The following is a 20,593-nucleotide window of genomic DNA, read 5'->3' on the forward strand; positions in this document are numbered from 1 at the left end:
CTATCAATAGGAAGGTTCAGCAGAGACTTCTACCCACTTGGGATCCTAATTTGGAAACAGCTTTAGGGATAGCTAAAAGTATTCACTCTCCACACTGTGCATGAAGTAAATTAACAGTAGCACTAGACCATGTGAGATTTCTAAACTATCTAATAAACAGTCCTCTGAAGTAGAAGGAGGCACGTTTCAACAGAGAATGGTCAATTGAGGCACCAAGTCTGACTGTGAAAAGAGTGATATGTTGTGTTTCCGTATGGCAGTGAATCACACTTAGGTAATGCCATATTTTATAATGCTGTAAATCAGACTTGCTTTAAGTGTAGAAAGAATGGAGGTTATGTATGTTTGTAAATCAGCGTCAGGGGAAAAACCTTGATGGAGAATGTTTCTTCTGATGATGGCAACTGCATACCGATGTTGTCTTTGTCCTAGCATGGCAGGGTGAGACTGTGGGGATATTTACTATGTATACAATGAGTGGGTTTGATATGACACAGTCCTGTGTGAATAAAATTTTAGTCAATGGCAATACGATCAAATTCATGGCAGTATCATGTTTCCTTTCACGCTTGTGAATGTAAAGGACTTTGCTGAGTTTCAAGGGTACATTTACACACATCACACATTAAAATATTTGTGTATGGGGGAAAGAGAGTTGAAGATGAGGGTAAATTTGAAGCCAAGTTGGAATTTGAATGGTAGTTACACCACGGGACCAGTGTATGTTATGAAAGATGGATCAATCTGTAATGATGGTATGAACAAGGAGATCTGAATATAGTAAATCATCCTAGTATGGTAGTTTCCAGAAAAGAGTTATCCCAATAATTTTCAGTATAGGTCAGCTGAGTAGAAGTGGGTGGCTGAGTGAACATCAGGATTTTTCAACAAGAAGTTCGACAAACAACAGATGGTTCAAGCACCACATCATCTTGAACAATGCTCAAGCAACTGTGCATAAGGCATGCAAAGCACCTTTGAGGCTCTGAAATGAGCTGAAATTAGAACTTGAGAAATTGTGTAATTTGGGTATTTTTGAACCTATTAAAGGTTCAATTGGTTTGGTACACAAATCAGGCAAGTCTATGAGATTGTTTGTTGATTTGAGGGATCTCAATGCTTTGGGATTGTGTGTTGATTTGAGGGATCTGAATGCTAATATGTGGATTGACTGCCAATCATTGCCCAATATTAACTAAATCTTAGCAACTCCTAAGGGAGTGGTGTTTCTTTAGATGTCAGCTGCTTATCACCAGGTAGAGTTGTGTGAAGAATCTAGAGGGTGTGTATCACTATATTTGAATGTCATTTGGTTTGGTGTATGCATCAGCCGTGTTCCAGAGCTCAATAATCACATTTTTCTAGGATATATCAGAAGTTATTTTCAAAAGGACATCATGATATATGGAAAAAATGAATGCGAGCATGACAATAGGTCAAGGTATGTTTTTGATACATAGAGATTAAGTGGGCTGACACTAGGGAAGGATAAGTGCAAACCTTCTCAAAATGAGGTAGATTATTTGGAACTCATGTGTCTAAAGAAGGAGTGTAACCCAGGGTCAACATTTTTCAAGCAATTGAGGAAACACCTGAGCACACTAATAAGAACCAACTCGAATATCTTTTTAGTTTAATAGAGTACTATGTCAATTTTATAGGCAATTTTGCAAGTAGACCAGCTTGTTCAAGGAAATTGCTCAAGGAGAACACAAAGTCAGTTTGGAATGGTGAGTGTGGCAAAGTTTTTAGCCTATTAGACATGAAATTATTTGCAGTTCGCCCTCTCAAACTGTTTGATCTGAATGTCATCTGCATAAATTCCACCAATGCTAGCAATTTGGACCTTCGTGCTGTGCTCAAGCAAAGGTGAAGCAATGGTTGCAAACAGATCATTGTGTTTGCTTCAAGTGCTCTGTGGGGTGCAAAGGCCACTTATTCCACCATAGATAAAAAGGCTCTAAGTTAGTGGTGGGGTGTGCAATACCTCAAACAATTGTGAGGGGCAACAAGTTTACACTGAGAATAAACCATAAACTGTTTGTGGACAAATTAAGCACTAGAGATGAGGGAAGAGCCTCTCTTCATTTTGCCTATTGGTGATATAGACTGCAAGAGTTTCAGTACAAGCTGGAGTATGTGGTGGGTGCTAGGAATTCCATTGCTGATTGTTTGTCAAGATTGCCATTGCATGAGTCTGAGTCATAGTATGGAGAGAATGAAGAATTGGACATGGTCTGAAAGTATGTTCTGTTGAGGTTGTCATGAATAGGGCCCTCTCTGATAGGGAAGCATTAGCAGACAATAGAGAATTACAAATTGTTATGGGATATGTCATAAGTTGTTGGCCTGCTGTCAAGGAGATTCAAGTGAACCTAGGGCCAAATTTATGAGATTATTGCATTGCTCTTGTACCAGGCAACATGGTGCATGTGTGACGCAACTCCAAAATGTGATTTACAAGCCACATATGGCCCTGAGTGGTTTGACACATCCAGAGTAATGCAATGCAGCACAAATCACTACATTGCGTTACTCTGCTCCAGGGAGGAATTCCATGGGTGTTGCGTGGGTGTTCCCATGTAGACCTGGAAATGGGCCAAAGTTCTACACCTCCCCAGGTGAGGTGTAACACGGAGAAATATCTTTATTTCTCCTTGTGTTTTCCCCCAGAATGCAGCACACATAGAAAGAGGAAAATGACTTAGGGCAGTGGTTCCCAATCTTTTGACTTCTGTGGACCCCCATTTTATCTTTATTGGAACCGGGGACCCCCACAGAATCATTTTTGGAATCCGGGGACCCACCCCACTTAACCATTATTGAAAGCTGAGAACCTAATCTGTTAATATTTTTTACATTTTTAAGCAGTCACGGACCCCCTGAGGAGGCTTCGCGGGCCCCAGGGGCCCCCGGACCACAGGTTGGGAACCACTGCCTTAGGGGATTGTTTTTGTGCAGGAAGGTACACCTTCCTGCACAAAAAAATCCTCCTTACAACGCAGGCTCCCCGGTACCATGGTACCAGGGTGCCTGCATAGGCCAAGACAGCCAAAATGGTACCTGCACACGGAAAAGGCAGGAATGCATTGTATTAATTTAATGCGGGACATTCCTGCCTGCCTGATATTCTTGTAAGAATGCCCCTGAATTCCTTATCAAAGAGTTTCAGCTGAATTGTCAGTTGTCAATGGTGTTTTGCGTAGATTTGTTTTTTGGGTGGTTACATCGGATTTGCTTGTCAAGGTTTCAACTATAAATTATGAAAATCATATTGGGATTTGTGCTATGAAATGCAGGGTATGGGAGAATGTTTGGTGGCTGGGAGTTGACATGGCTGCCAAATGTTTTGCCTGGAATTGTTGTGCAGGTGTTCTCAGTGACAAGAGGCCTGTGATTGCTCCAGTCTTCTTACTTCTGTAGCCATGGATGATTCACAATGGAATAAATTAGCTTTGACTTATCCAGACCATACTTTGTATTAGGCAGCACACCAAAATATACTTGTGTTTTGATCAACTATTTTAGCAAGCAGCCTGAAATCAAATTTTTGGAGAGTGAGAATTTTGCCCCAGTCATCAAGCTTTTTTCAAGGGGGTGTTTGCAAAGGAGGGGTATCCTGATGAAGTAGTCACTGACAATAGTACCCAGTTGGTGTTTAGGGAGATGCAAGAAATTTAACTTTAACATTTTTAACAGTTAAGGCAGGTGATTGGGTGAGAATCAAAAAACCTGGTCACATCCAAAAAGGGTTTTCTTACCACCTGTTTAGGTGAAGGAATTAAAAGAGTATGTTGTGGTTCTTAAGAATAGAAACGTGTGGAACAAAAGCTCGATATCAATAGTACCTCGCTCCATGTCCACGTAAGTGTGTGAGAAGATGGACGTGAGCACCGGAAAGCATAATGCAAAGGGTGGTGGCCAAAGTCAGACACTGAAGCATGATGGGAAGGGTTGTGAACAGAGTCCAAAAAGTTATGTTATGTAATACGTATGTAATTTATTTCACATGATTGGACATGTACTTTCACTTTTTGGTTTGTAGTGGTTTGTTTTATATTAGGTGTACACTTTCAGTTTGCATTGTATATCTATTTTTTTTTTATTTTCAAGGTTCATTGTATTCAATTTATTGTGAAGGAAGGGTTTGTGATGGTTTGTAGCATTCTATGCATAGATTGCATGGCTTTAGAATATTGTGCAGAGAATGTTCGCTAGGTTCCTGTGTGAGGCAGTTGTTGCTGGGACTTGGCTGTTTTCTGGTTGATGATTAAACTTGACATACTCACATCGATGTGTCTTCTCTTCACTACCCAGTCGAGTTCCCTTCCCTTCTCATCCATCTCTACTCTTTGTGATAAAGAAGCCTGTATACACTTTAAAAAAATCAATTTAATAAATGTATGAGGGTAGGCAATAAAGTTAATTAGTGTGCCCTTGTACGTGATAAAGAACATAGAGAGGCACGGTTTCATTTTCTTTATGATGTCAAGACAAAAAGGCATGCCGCACCGCCTCTCCAATGCTTTAGTGCTTTCATCAGGATGGCACATTTATTATGATTAATAAGAATACATAAAAATCTCAGTTAACTTTACTGAGAAAGCAGAATAAAATTATGTTTATCAATTTTGCCCTTGCTATGTTGATATATGTTGATATAAGTTACAGGCTGACCTATAAGCAAATGTTCTTGCACTGTTTTCATGGAGTTGAACAAAAAACACTTACATCTAATGTGCCAGTGCACTCAGTTGGTAATATTTATATACACCAACCCATTCAATTATGCATAGTCTATACTAAAATAGGAGCCCACCCATGTGGCAGATCATTGCCTATTCTGCCACTCTGATCGTTGTAGTCAGATATAATCCTGTTTAGCCGCCAAACAGGATCCAAAAAATCATATTTTTTTGGCAGTTTTGATTCGAGGAAGATGGCCATTCATTGATCAAATTGTAGCACTTTAATGAACCTAAAAATTAGAAATAGCATTAGTATTTATGTTGTCAATGGTCAATGTTCCAATATGAATACCCCTTTATCCTGTTATTACAGATTAGATATATTTTTTGCTAACCACAAATTACCATTCTAAACTAAAATATTTTAGGCTGACCACGAGAAAGGTGATTGCGCTGGTTGTAGAATACTATAGCAACATCCTTCAAGGTCTACAGATATCGAAAAAGTGAGTCACTATATACAAGTGAGGCACACAGATTATGATTTTCACTTGTAAGTGCTGGAGAAAATTCTGTTCACATTCAAACCAGAAATCAGTAAAAAGAAACTATTGGAGAGGGAACAGGGAAGGATTTTCCACGTGTTAAGTCATATTAGTGTACTTAATAAGGAGGTGGCAAGACACACGAAATATGAGCACTAGGTTGATGAGAGAAATTGCATTAACAAGTGTCTGTGGAACCTCGCTCTCTAGTCAATTAAATAATTAACAATAATTAATTGTTAAATAATTATTAATTAACTTCCCACCATATACCCTAAAAGCCCAGCAACCCGCACCTAAAATGTAACTAAAACAAATCAATATTGCATAATTTATATAATTACTACCATTCACATAATTATTTGGAAATTATTAATTAATTAAATGATAATTAATTTTGCTTAATTAACTTCCCTCCATTCCCCTACAAACTCAACAACCCTCTACAACAATATAAATTACTATTAGCAAATATATTAAAGATTCTAAGGGCCTAATGTACGACCGGTCCATTTTGCGAGTCTCTAATTGCAATTCATTGCGAATCGCAGTTAGGGACTCCCAAAATGAAATGTACAAATGTGTCTCAGAAACATTTAGTGATTCCCCATGGGGTCACAAGTCAACTATCTCATTAATATTCATGAGGCAGGTCGCAATTTGCCACCCCATTGGGAATGGCAGCACTCACAGAGATGATGGCCTGCCGGGCTCAGAAGACAACCATGTCTGTGACTGATTTTCAATAAAGCATTATTTTTATTTAAATGCAGACTATTTTCCTTAAAGGAAAATGGTATACATTTTCAAAAGAAAGATTGAAAACTTTTCTTTTCATTTTTTCAGAGTAGGCAGTGGTCCATGGGACCACTGTCTGCTCTGAAAAAATATTTTCGCATGCATTCACAAAAGAGAAGTGGTCCCATAGGGACCCCTTCCTACTTGCAAATGGGTTAGCACCAATTTGAAATTGGTGTTAACTGTGAATGTTTTGTGACCAAGTTCACAGTCTCAAAACAATCACATATACCGCTGCCACTCACAGTTATGAAGAGACGCCCTCGGGACTCCCCTTCCTAATTGCAAGTCACAACCCCTATTTCGCGAGTCGGTAACTGCATACATCTTACTTGGTATTTTTGCCGTCGCAAACATCGATTTTCTCATTTTGCGACTGCAAAAAGGCGTTGTACATCAGGCCCTAAATCACTTAAAATTACAAACTATATTTTGCTATACTTATTTATCTGAGTTACATTTTAGTTGGGAGCTGTTGAGTTTGTAGGGGTATAGTATGAGAAGTTAATGAAGTAATAATGTATTATTTATTTTTATTTGCATATTTAATTGATTATCAGTTATGTAAATTATGCTGTACTTATTTATTTAAGGTACTTTTCACTTATGGGCTGCTGGGAGGTCAAGGACGGGAAGTAATACTTAACAATGAATTAATTAATATTTAATTTATTTGAAATCTGTAAGTTATGGAAAAGTTATTTTTTTAGTTATATTTTAGGTGCGACTGCTAGGTTTGTAAGGGTACAAGGTGTGAAGTTAATGAATTATTAAGTGAAACAATTTATAGTAATTATTTAAATGTATTGTTTTATATTGATATATAAATATGTAGATTTATATATATTATGTGAATTTGTTTATTGAGTTTATTATTTTTTCTTCATTCATGGGGTTAATCATATATGTAATGTGTTTTTTCTCTACTCTTGATTAAACTGCTGTAGGAATAACAAAATTAACATATTTGCAGTTTAACACTTTCCCTCCTGTTGTAGTGCTTGGAGTGAGACTTGTAAATTTCACCCCTCTGAATTCCAAAGTTTACCCAATTGTTGCCTGACTGGAGTGGGAGTGGTAAATGTCACCCCTCCAAAAACCAACACTTTCCCTACTGTTGCCCAGACTGGAGTGAGAATAGTACATTTTACCCTATCAAAGTCCCAACACTTTCTATACTATTGCACTGTTTGAATTGCAAGTAGTACATTTCACCTCTCTGAAATCCAACAATTTCTTACTATTGCAGTTTTTGGAGTGGGAATAGTAAATGTAACCTCTACAAAGTCCAATACTTTCCCTACTATTGTGAAAACTGGAGAGCTATTAGTATATTTCACCTCTCCGAAATCCGTGTGTAACTTTTGTTAATTTTGCAGCAAAAGAGTAACACAAAATTATCAGAAATTACTCTGATTTCTTTGGCATAATTAAAATGTAAACAAATCAGAAACATAACCTGAAAGTATACTAAGACTAAAATCAAAAGATGACACTGACCAGTGTGCCTTCGTTTTTTCTCTCCCAAAGAGCTTTGAGACATGAATACCTTGGCTGTACCCCCTCAGTGTGGTACCATAGCAAAGTTTGACACAAATGTGTTTTTGTATCACGCATATACACATAGCCACAAACAGTAGTGCAAGAAAAAAGTCAGTGAAGGTGTCAAATGTTTCATGCAACATTTGGCACTAATGACTTGTCTGTCCCTAATAATAAATGTAAATATCCGAAACATTGTACTCACCATTGCATTTGGTGAAATTGGAAAAGAGAGGATAATGTCCACGGTCATTAAGAGCATCACCACTGTCAATTAGGGCAGCCTTCACAGTCTCATATCCACAGAGTACCACGTATTGCTTCGGTCCAAGGTAGAGAGTGTACAATGAACCATACTTCTTGTGCAGCTGGAAAGAGACAGCCCACAGAGAGAAGTTATTTGCCATCAAGACACTTTTCATGAAGGCAAATTACTTGAAAAAATAGATGAAATAGTGTGAATAAAATTTTAGGACAGATAGTGTTTTCATGTACAATGATACCTTTCCTATAGATTCAGTATCTTTTCATGTCTGCTCAATGAGCAATTGCGCTATTATTAAACTATTGGGTCACAGATGTCTCCTGAAAATGTAGAAAACCTATGATAGGGAAGCAGTGTAATTAGAAGTTAAGCTGCAAACTACATTTGCTGAGTACATCACACATGGCATTATTGTAGATCATGACGGAAGTGAATAATTAGAAAGTGGCTAAGGGAAAACATTAATAAAAGTAATAGTGGCTAGAGAAGTACAAATTGTGGCAATACATAAAAGAGAAAAACTGAAAAAAGACAAAAACTTGATATGACATTCAAAACATAGGGAAGAGAAAGAGAAGAAATAGTGAGGGAATAATAGGGGATAAGCGTGGTGTGGTAAAGAGTAGGGGTGGGTGATATATTCCACTCCACTGTATGATCTTACAGAATTTTGGCCTCTTTGCATTACGTTTACATTGAGGAGTTTCAGCCAAATCCCACCAATTTCCTCATGCCATAGATTTTTTATTGCACACAGCTTGCAAACAGTAAGTTGGTGAGCAAGATTTAGCATCCCCTTAAGCAATTTTCGGTCGATAGGAGGGCACCCAATGAGATTTCTCTAATGCAAGTGGTCGCAACCATTTGCGGTTAGAAAGCTGCCGCTCCAGTAGAAAATGTATTTGAGTGGCAGCAAAATCAACTCAGGGAGCTGTGCCCTCTGGTGAACTGCTTGGTGCTGATTTTTCAGCTCAGAGCAAGCTCCCGGAGCTGGATCACAGCACGAGCAGTGCGATGTGCCTATTTCTGCCTGTTTGCAGAATTCTGCAGAATCTCACAGAGTTTTATTGTAACTCCACGGAATTCTGCAGAATAAAAATCTCATCCGCTCATGCCTAGTGAAGTGTGAGGGAGCACAAGGTGCCCTGGAGAAGATATAGCAATACAAGTTGATGAGATGAAGGGAGAAAATTATGATAAGAGATCTATAAATGGCTGCAATAGGAGGAGCAAATATGGAAGAAGGCGGAGCGGGATAAGAAGCTGTTTTACTTTCAATTTTAGGAAACGTTTATTTAAAAAAAAATTCCCATGCAATCTAATACTACATTTAAAATATTCTCATATAAAATTTATAAAGCATTGAAAAGTTAAATCTAGATGACTTTGTTGTGTTAGTTATGATGTTGGCATAACTCTAGAAAGGTTTCTTTCCCACCCATGGGTGAACTTGGTTCAATGCACCAGCGATTAATCTAAAAGGCAAGTTATAGTAGACCCGCAAACACCATTCAATATGTAATTGATACAGAGGTATATTGGTTTACTAAGAATCCCACACAGGGATCAGAGGCACAATAGAAACAGATACAAACCTTAGTATGTTATTCAGCACACAATACTAAGAAGAATTAATTTTTTTAAGCTAAAAGTACTTATTACTACAGGAACAATATGTTTCTCAGTACATCTAAAAAACTACACAGAATATTATAAAAACAGCAACAAAACACGTTATAATTAATGAGAATAAAAGTAACATTTTTAGCATTGTTAAAATGTCATTAAAATGCCATCTAGAACCTAACACCCTAATGCCTACTTCCATGCACTATGTTATGAGAACATGAAAGGCAGAGCAACATGCAGTCTGAAGTTTCTTAGGGAGAAGAGACGCACTGTATACCTTGTTGACAACAAAGTCTGTCTTTATCACTGGAGGCATGAAGACATTGTTCCCCACAAAGGGCAAACATCAACTGTGGTAGCAGTCAGTTGGCCTTTCTCTGGGACTTGGCTTTATTAGCTTCAGTCATCAGGTGAGATGCATCATCAGCCAAGTGTGAAGTGCATTGACAGTAGAAGAGACCATCTCTGCCAGAATCCCAGGCGATAATCTGGGCGAAGGACCTCTCCTGACAAGTGGTCAAGTGACAGTCCTTATATCCTAAATCGCATCAGAGATTGGAATTTATGACATAGGTTTTGGAATGCCTGACAGAGATTTTGCGCATCAAGTTATGCATTTCAGGTACGTTTGGAAGCAAAAAACATGTCAATTTAGACTACATTATTTTGGTTATATGTCTGTATGTATTATTATTCAACCTTGACATGGTGAGGAGTACACATTTGACTTGTTGAATGTTGATGTAGCTGTTGTATCTATGTCATTAAATGAAGAACTTGACAATATCACAGGTCCTAGAAAGATAAGGTCTAGCAACATCTGCCTTAAAAGACACACTTGACAATGAGTCAGCATAATGTAGGAATATGGCGGTTTCCATTGACCAAGTTACGGAAGATGGTGGTCCTCATGAACCAAGATGGGGTTGGGCCTACATAAAATGGAGTCAGACCTTAGGGACTATGGGGGTCATTATGACCCCGGCAGTCGGCGATAATTTGGCAGTAGTGCCGCCAACAGGTTGGCGGTACTTACCGCCACATTATGACATTGTACCACTCAGACCACCATGGCGGAAGCAGCCACCGGGCTGGACATAACCATCTCCAGCCCGGCGGACGCCATTGTGCCGCCTGCGGGATTATGACCCTGCCTACCATCATGTTTCTGTGGCATTCGTAATGCCACAAAAACCATGGCTGTAGGCCCTATCAGTGACAGGGAATTCCTTCCCTGTCACTGGTACGAGGCCCCCACCTCTCCAAACATCCCCCCACCCCACTACCTCTCCAAACACTCCCCCTAAATCCACGGCCCCATTCACACACACACACTCATTCACACATACATACACGCATGCATGAATCCAATCACACACACATCCACACACACTGCAAAACATACACACAGACACGCATTACGATTTCTATGCATACACGCACTCACACTTCCATACATTCATGCACGCAATCAACACTCAACACCCCCCCCGCAATCATGCACACACATACATGCACACCCCCCCCCACACACACACACAACACCCCTCACTCCCCTCCCCTGTCGGAGACCCAACTTACCTGGATCCGGGGGTCTTCCGGCAGGAGACGGGATGGGGCGCCGCTACCGCCAGCACCACCCGCCAGCAGAACACTGCCAGGCCTTATTATTTCTCATAGTATGGCTGGAGGTGGTCTACTGGTGTGGCGCTGCTGGTGGCAGCAGTGTCACCTTACCGCCATCTGCCAGTATGGCCTCTTGTGGCAGAAATCTGGCTGAGGTCATACTATGGCGGACGGCTGGTAGCCATGTCAACGGTCTTTTGGCAGCCGTGGCCGCGGTGGTAGGCGGTTTTTACCACCAATGTTATAATGAGGGCCTATATGTCAACTTGTGTTCACTGACCATTCCTAATCACCAGATATCTTTCTTCCCATAAAAAGCTAAACAATAATATAGATCCAACATCATGGAAATATAGTTTAGTGCTGCATTAGCAAATCTATTAAACAAAAATGCAAATATTTACTTTCAAAACTGTCCCACCAAATATTATTTTATTATAATGATTCAGAGACCAGTTGTAGTAGAAGGGAGGTAGACACAGATTTGTTGCTGCATGGCAGCAGTGCTGGAAGCTTCCTTCACAAACTCAGAGAAGGCAGCGCTGGGCAGCAGAACAGCAAGATTCAGTTTAATGCATAGAACAGGTACTTCATGGCAAAGGCACTGCAAGCTTCCCGCCATGAACAGTCACATGCAGGGCAGCACCACTACAGGTTTCCTACCTCCAAAGAACAGGTGCAGTGTCCAAGCAAAATAGGGCACAGATATAGGAGGCAGGGAAAGAGGCAGGTTACATATGGATATTTTCAGAAATAGTTTGTGTGTATGTCTATGTTTGCATGCATCAGCACATTAAAGATGAATCAGTTGACTTTGCAATCTTTTCGTATGCGTGAATGATGAGATCCTTCAGACAACCGGAAGTTACTTCATAAATCATATTCCTGTTTAAAAAGTTTTGCAAATGGAAATAAATGTGTGTAAGAGGTTTCCTATTAAAGACTATGGTACAAGACATAAATAAAATGGCATACATTCATACTGTTCGGCATAACAATGACTCATAAGAAAGATGGAGCACTTATGACAGCCTTGGGATTTCACATGGGGGTTTGATATTTAGGGACAGATTTGTAATCTTGGAGATGCACTTTTCTTCACCTGGGCAACAGAGTAAATTACTCTGTTGCCCTGGTACCATCCTCTAGATTTAGAAAAGACTGCCAAGCAGGTGGTTATTTCTTAATGCACTGGCAGGAATCCCAGTCACAGTGGTTCCTGTAAGTGCTTTTTGCAGTTTGGTACAGGGCTCCGTCAACATGATGGAGCCCTAAAACAAACTGTTTTCTTTTTTATTTTCAAAAAGAAAATATTCCTCTCACCATGGCACTCATCTCTTATGGTGAGGGAAGTGTTAAACAGGTTTACTGCCCCTCACCACCACGGTTTTCTTGGCAGTGACAGGGAGTGAAAACTGACCTTTAATTCTGCCCATCTAAATTAGGTGGGTGGATTTAGAGGTCTGCCTCTGATGGTCCTTAGTCCAAAGAGCCGTCAGAGTGGTTTAATCATGGCAGAGTCTCCACCGTGGTTAAATCCAAGATCGGCCCACATCTAAATTCGGAGGACAGACCATTATGTTGGCAGTAGGCATACTTTTCACCATTACAACACAGTATGCTTATCATCAACATATGAATTGGGCCCTTAATGCCAGCTGGTAGTTCTCGATGGCTGCAGCAAATGGAGCATAACAAGCAAAAGCATTGGCCAAAGCAAGGAATGTAAAAGAGAGCTGGGTGTATAAATGAAGTAAGTCATTAAAAATCCATCAAGACAAATTAACTAAAGAGCTGCTACGGTTGCCACAAATTATAACAGTTATGGTTATTAATAATGCATTTTGAGCGATACTCGTTAATGACATTCTATAAGCATGCCTAGGCAATCATTCAAGGAGCTGATGCTCTGAAATGAGGCAATGAACATCCCATTACTGACCATGGTACCGTTGTTTCTATTGATTAAGGGCCAAATGTACAAATGCTCTTTTTAGCAATTCACAAATTAAGAGTAACTGATTCACAAATAGCTGAATGTACAAGAAGTAGACTTGGAAGGAGAGCAAATTACTACGATTTGCATTAGCAAAATAAGAAATCGCAAACTTAATTTCTGGTGATGTGGCAAACTGTGATCAGTGTATGAGCAGTTACTGATGAAAGTGCACACTTGAGTCCACTGTGACACCCATTCACTGCAGTTAAGTACCATACGAGGAGAGTGAGGAAGAGCTCATATCAGGCCAGGCTTGTCAAATGTGTCCGGCTAGGAAAGGATTCCCCACAAGAAGAATAGCATAGGTGGAAACAAATGTTTTATCACAATCTACTGGACACTTTCACTGAGGAAGCATCTGTGGAACATGAATGGCGCTTTGGCTAACAGTGAGAAAATTAGTAACACATGCATATTTACTACTAGGTATGACACTGGTGGAATTGTACATCATAATAAAAATTGATACTGGGACATTGTATGGAAGGGAATTATTAGCTGGAGTAGGAAAGTGTCCACCTCAAGGAATAACAACACATCTTGTCAGGGTGAAGTCACAAAATCCCTGAATTAATCGGAGCTCAACCCCCTGTTAGCTATGGCACAGAGCACTCAAGCGTAACTTAGGGTAACGTGTAAAATATTTATCCAGCACCAAAACAGTAATAAAATCACCAAACAATGACAATTTCAAACCATATTAGAAACAGAGTTGGATAAAGGACCTAGACATGATTTCAAGGCAATGGCAATAGATTCCTGATTGAATCCAACAAGTGGATTGGTCCCGGTGAAAACTATGGAAGTCAAAAGGTTAAAAAAAGTTTCTGAAAACCATGGACGAACTCTGTCACTTTTTAAGAAAAGCATTAACATTTCATCTACTTTCCAATGCATAAGAGGACTTTGTCACTTTTCTAGAAGAAAAATCCTCACTGGGAGGACTATTGATGAAATTGTAGCAGTCACCATGTCACCAAAGGCCAGAAACTTGAAACAGGTTGATACTACTGGAGCTCTGGTGCTTTGGAGATTACCCGCTGAAAAATGCTTAATTCTCAATGCAGAATGGGACTTAGTCATTTCTTTGGAGGTGTTGGGAGCCATTTTTTCTGTGGTGTTGGGAGCCTGGACCAGGAAGAAGCTGAAATTCAGTCTGTCGTCGTGGAACTCTTGGTAGGATACTTTTTCCAACCGGTCGACTTGGAACTCTGGAGCTCAACAGGAATGGTTTTGCAAAGTTTCCAGACTTTCTTCTGAAACTTGCACAATCACTGTATTACACTACTGAAGCACCAGGGGCCTCAGCAGAAGGCACTTAGAGACTGTCAGGGTGTCAGGCAGAAGCCAACAGCAAAGTCCAATCCAGGTCCAGTTGCCACTGCTTAGTTGGTTTACTTCAGCGAAAATGCTGTTTGCAGCTTGTTTTGTCTCTATAGCCACACAGAAGGTCAGCCAACTGACTACTTCTTTATCCTGGCTACAACAGGGAACATATCCAGCCTTTCAAAACTCCTCTTGGGTCACACACAGAAGGAACAGCCCTATCTAGCTTCCACTGCCTAGTAAGTATTCCAAGGTTAGTGCCTGGGGATGCCACAGTTATGCCTGCCATCAACTAGTGGATGAGGATAACTTCCTAACCAATGGGGTAAATGTTTCTGGGGACAACCCTACCCACTTTTTCAGCAGTTCATGTTCTCCCTTCTGCAAACAATCCCACAGTGCCCTTGACTCTCAAAATTCAAGGTGGGGAAACCCTTCTCCCCTTGTGCATAGCCTGTGTGTCAACTCAGAGGTGTGGTAAGCGTAATGAACAAGTCACTCCTCTGTGGTCACTCAAAACTGATTCTAGGGGTGTCGTAGTTGGACTCTTGCTCTAGGCAAGACTGCTGGTTTGAAGATGACAGTACTTATGTTTGTAGGTGACTATGCCTATCCTACAACAAGTTGCAACTGTAGTCCCAACCCTTCCGGCACACTAGCAGTACCTCACCAAGAACCCAAACAGTTGAACGTGTTTTTTGTGGCAGCATTTACGCATGGACTCAAGAGTATGACATCTCAGGGAATGTCGTGGTTAAAAGGAGATTACCCCTTTCTCACAGATACATCATGTCTCAACCAAACACAGGCAATAACGAAGATGCAGTAAGGTTTTAATGGTTTTTATTTAACACAATCTGCAATCTACAGTAAATTGCATGGGCTGCAATGATTAGGATAATGAACAGTACAAGAGACAGAATTGTAAAGACAAGATTCATGATTATGAAGACCCCCACCATCTTGCAATAACATGGAAAGACGTAGAGTGTATAATATGTCCTAATACCCTATCATAATAGGCCTAACCGCCCACATAAAGGAGAGCTGGGTATGTTAAACTTAAATTGTCAATGCCATGTCCCTGGAACGAGCCCCCAACCCTTGTTATCTTGGAATGAGATCTCGTGCTCAGACTCCGTAGGAACAGGAAATCCGGGTCAGCGTCAACGCGATGTGCAGCATTGATAGCAGCAATGGTATCTGGTCGGAATCCCTCTGATTATCTGTCTAAGTGTGATGTATTTATATAGATGTACTTGGACCCCTGACGTAGGTTGTTCCCAAACAATAGATAACACAGCATGCTTGGGACGGTAATTATTATAAACAATTCCCTCAAAAGCGTGAAGAGGGAGAGTACCTAATGTGAACACCTACAGTTTGTTTGTCTTTGTCGCTTGATTTGACGCTTTAGCGTGGTGGCACTGCTAACATAAAGCTAAACAAAAGGCCTAACTATAAACAAGGCAGCACCTTAGAAGAATTAATTAAATAAATGGCCTAAGACAGAGCAAGCTAAGTAGGTTAAAGTCACTAGGTGACGGGGGCACGAGTCTGCAAGCCAAAGGCTAAGCTAACTCTTGTTGTCCCAATAAAACAAACTAGGATTCACTACACCCTCCCCATTTCTGTAACAAGTATGATGCCATTACTGGACGTCACCGAAGGTGAGGGAATCCAAAAAGGCTATAAAACTGCTCTGGACTAAAAGCGAAGCATAAAAACAAAAGTTAAAAAACATAGTTAAAATTAACAATTTAAAAACATACAAAAGAGACTTAAATTTCGACCATGACAAGCACAGCAGGCCAAAGTAAGAATAACAGAAGCATACTTTTAAATTTAGTTTGGTAAAAAAAAAAATACACAATCATTATTTTGTGGGACTATAGTCATGATCTTGAAGAGTAGCTCCGAAGTCACCGACTAAAAAGTCATCACAAAATGAGGCCAAATAGTCAGATGTAAGATCGATCACATGGGCGGATGGATTCACAGAGCAATAGTGTGCAGTAGTCTCTTGTGCAGGTCCACCTGCATTAGTTCCATTCTCTGTAGAACGAAGAGCCAACTCAGCCAACACGGAGTGTTCATAAGTGGCCTTGCGGATCAGCCTTATTCTCATGGGGCACGACCATGTATGAGCCCTCACTGGGGACATCAGCAGTGCTTGGTCCACAGGAGGCACTGGCATGATGGCAAGACACACTGTTGGCAAATGTTCGAAGAAGCACCATACGTAGCACCAGAGGAGTGGTCGAAATAACAATGACCAATTCCACTCTAGTTCCTCCAGCATGGAAGCATCAAAGATCTGAACCATGCGTTCACGGCACAGTTGTGCTGGTGGTAGCTGCTATATCACTCTGTGTAGCTGTAAAGAAACAACCACTGCGAATCAGAAAAACTAGCAGCAGTATTCCGCAATTAATGCCAAAATTACAGGAAAGCCACCAAACACACTTGAAAATAGTGAATGGATGGCTGACGGGGATGACTCCAAAGATAGTCTGGAAGACTGACACAAATCCAGACCCGACAGCCTTAAAGAAATAGACAATCACAGTACTGCTCGAGGCGTTGAAAATTCTGGATACCAGTTTCCAAAGTGGTTGGGGAAGTTGGTATTTAATAGGGATTGTATCTCGGCTGATGATCTCGCAATCTGGAGAGCATTCATCTTTCTAGTGGATGTCAACGTAACCTGTTTTTGAAACAGTAGTGTCTTTAGTCTGCTGAGCTTGTCATAATTTACATTAATAGAATCAATGGGAGGCCACATTTCTAATACCTTTATCTCTCGTGTGGGAGGGAATAAAACATGTCCACAACACGTAACGACCTTAGAGACCGAAATTGTGTAGGCAATTACCGGTCGCATACCGCAACAGCTATGATCGCTCAGCACCACATAACTGCCATTGGAAAATACATGAAATGCTGATCGTATCAAAGAGACGGGAGTACCCTTCAGGAAACAGGCCAAGTTTGCGCCCCTTGCATTGCAATGACCATGAAGGGACACCTGCTTGCAGATCATTGAATGACTAACAATAGTCTCACATTCGCTTCCGCTAAGAAAGACCTCTGTTTCGCCGTTCAGACATTTGTAATCAAAAGGCAACTCCCACTCTTCCTTAATATAGCTATTGCCCAGGTGTAGGAAAGTACCATCTTGCCTGTCATGTTACCCCCATATTTCACTGTATATATGTTGTTTTAGCCTATGTGTCACTGGGACCCTGCCAGGCAGGGCCCCAGTGCTCATAAGTATGTGCCCTGTATGCGTTCCATGTGTGATGCCTAACTGTCTCACTGAGGCTATGCTAACCAGAACATTAGTGGTTATGCTCTCTCTGCTTTCTAAATTTGTCACTAACAGGCTAGTGACTAAATTTACCAATTCACATTGGCATACTGGTACACCCATATAATTCCCTAGTATATGGTACTGAGGTACCGAGGGTATTGTGGTTCCAGGAGATCCCTATGGGCTGCAGCATTTCTTTTGCCACCCATAAGGAGCTCTGACAATTCTTACACAGGCCTGCCAGAGCAGCCTGAGTGAAATAACATCCACGTTATTTCACAGCCATTTACCACTGCAATTAAGTAACTTATAAGTCACCTATATGTCTAACCTTCACCTGGTGAAGGTTGGGTGCAAAGTTACTTAGTGTGTGGGCACCCTCCACATCGTTCAGGGCAAATTCCCCAGACTTTGTGAGTGCGGGGACACCATTACACGCGTGCACTGAACATAGGTCACTACCTATGTACAGCGTCACAATGGTAACTCCGAACATGGCCATGTAACATGTCTAAGATCATGGAATTGTCACCCCAATGCCATTCTTGCATTGGGGGGATAATTCCATGATCCCCTGGGTCTCTAGCACAGAACCCGGGTACTGCCAAACTGCCTTTCCAGGGTCTCCACTGGAGCTGCTGCTGCTGCCAACCCCTCAGACAGGTTTCTGCCCTCCTGGGGTCCAGGCAGCCCTGGCCCAGGAAGGCAGAACAAAGGACTTCCTCTGAGAGAGGGTGTAACACCCTCTCCCTTTGGAAATAGGTGTGAAGGCTGGGGAGGAGTAGCCTCCCCCAGCCTCTGGAAATGCTTTGATGGGCACAGATGGTGCCCATCTCTGCATAAGCCAGTCTACACCGGTTCAGGGATCCCCCAGCCCTGCTCTGGTGCGAAACTGGACAAAGGAAAGGGGAGTGACCACTCCCCTGAACTGCACCTCCCAGGGGAGGTGCCCAGAGCTCCTCCAGTGTGTCCCAGACCTCTGCCATCTTGGAAACAGAGTTGTCTGTGGCACACTGGACTCCTTTGAGTGGCCAATGCCAGCAGGTGACGTCAGAGGCTCCTTCTGATAGGCTTTTACCTCTCTTGGTAGCCAATCCTCCTTCCTAGGTAGCCAAACCTCCTTTTCAGGCTATTTAGGGTCTCTGCTTTGGGGATCTCACCAGATAACGAATACAAGAGCTCACCAGAGTTCCTCTGCATCTCCCTCTTCACCTTCTGCCAAAGGATCGACCGCTGACTGCTCAGGACACCTGCAAAACAGCAACAAAGTAGCAAGACGACTACTAGCAACCTTGTATCGCTTCATCCTGCCGGATTTCTCAACTGTTTCCAGGTGGTGTATGCTCTGGGGGTAGCCTGCCTCCTCTCTGCACCACGAGCTCTGAAGAAATCTCCTGTGGGTCGACGGAATCTTCCCCCTGCAACCGCAGGGAACAAAAGACTGCATCACCGGTCCTCTGGGTCCCCTCTCAGCACGACGAGCGTGGTCCCTGGAACTCAGCAACTCTGTCCAAGTGACTCCCACAGTCCAGTGACTCTTCAGTCCAAGTTTGGTGGAGGTAAGTCCTTGCCTCCCCACGCTAGACTGCATTGCTGGGTACCGCGTGATTTGCAGCTGCTCCGGCTCCTGTGCACTCTTCCAGGATTTCCTTTGTGCACAGCCAAGCCTGGGTCCCGACACTCAAACCTGCAGTGCACAACCTTCTGAGTTGTCCTCCGGCGTCGTGGGACTCCCTTTTGTGACTTCGGGTTGACTCCGGTTCACTTTTCTTCTAAGTGCCTGTTCAGCTGCTTCTGCGGGTGCTGCCCGCTTCTGTGAGGGCTCCCTGACTTGCTGGGCACCCCCTCTGTCTCCTCATCCAAGTGGCGACATCCTGGTCCCTCCTGGGCCACAGCAGCATCCAAAAACCCTAACCGCGACCCTTGCAGCTAGCAAGGCTTGTTTGCAGTCTTTCTGCGTGGGAACACCTCTGCAAGCTTCTTCACGACGTGGGACATCCATCCTTCAAAGGGAAGTCCCTAGTCCTCTTTGTTCTTGCAGAACACCAAGGTTCTTCCAACAGGTGGCAGCTTCCTTGCACCCTCAGCTGGCATTTCTTGGGCTCCTGCCCACCCTCGACACTGTCGCGACTCTTGGACTTGGTCCCCTTGTCTTACAGGTACTCAGGTCCAGAAATCCACTGTTGTTGCATTGTTGGTGTTTGTTCTTCCTGCAGAATCCCCCTATCATGACTTCTGTGCTCTCTGGGGGTAGTAGGTGCACTTTACACCTACCTTTCAGGGTCTTGGGGTGGGCTATTTTTCTAACCCTCACTGTTTTCTTACAATCCCAGTGACCCTCTACAAGCTCACATAGGTTTGGGGTCCATTCGTGGTTCGCATTCCACTTTTGGAGTATATGGTTTGTGTTGCCCCTATACCTATGTGCTCCTATTGCAATCTACTGTAATGTTACATTGCTTGCATTACTTCCTTTTGCTATTACCTGCATAATTTTGGTTTGTGTATATATATCTTGTGTATATTTCTCATCCTCATACTGAGGGTACTCACTGAGATGCTTTTGGCATATTGTCATAAAAATAATGTACCTTTATTTTTAGTATATCGGTGTATTGTGTTTTCTTCTGATATTGTGCATATGACACCAGTGGTATAGTAGGAGCTTTACATGTCTCCTAGTTCAGCCTAAGCTGCTTTGCCATAGCTACCTTCTATCAGCCTAAGCTGCTAGAAACACCTCTTCTACACTAATAAGGGATAACTGGACCTGGCACAAGGTGTAAGTACCTCTGGTACCCACTACAAGCCAGGCCAGCCTCCTACACCAGGTGCTCGTACCTGTCCACGACAATATGTTTC

General features: G+C 41.9%; 1 protein-coding gene across 1 annotated transcript in view; it reads right to left on the reverse strand.

Annotated features, from left to right (window-relative positions):
• The window catches only part of LOC138259483 (cytochrome P450 2F2-like), an 883,779-nt gene that overhangs the window by 692,082 nt on the left and 171,104 nt on the right, over positions 1-20,593 (reverse strand). The window contains exon 3 of the mRNA XM_069207253.1: positions 7,779-7,941. Coding sequence (XP_069063354.1) covers positions 7,779-7,941 — 163 coding nt within the window. The remainder of the gene's footprint in view (positions 1-7,778; positions 7,942-20,593) is intronic.

This window comes from Pleurodeles waltl, chromosome 9 (assembly GCF_031143425.1).
Source record: "Pleurodeles waltl isolate 20211129_DDA chromosome 9, aPleWal1.hap1.20221129, whole genome shotgun sequence".
Lineage (NCBI taxonomy): Eukaryota > Metazoa > Chordata > Amphibia > Caudata > Salamandridae > Pleurodeles > Pleurodeles waltl.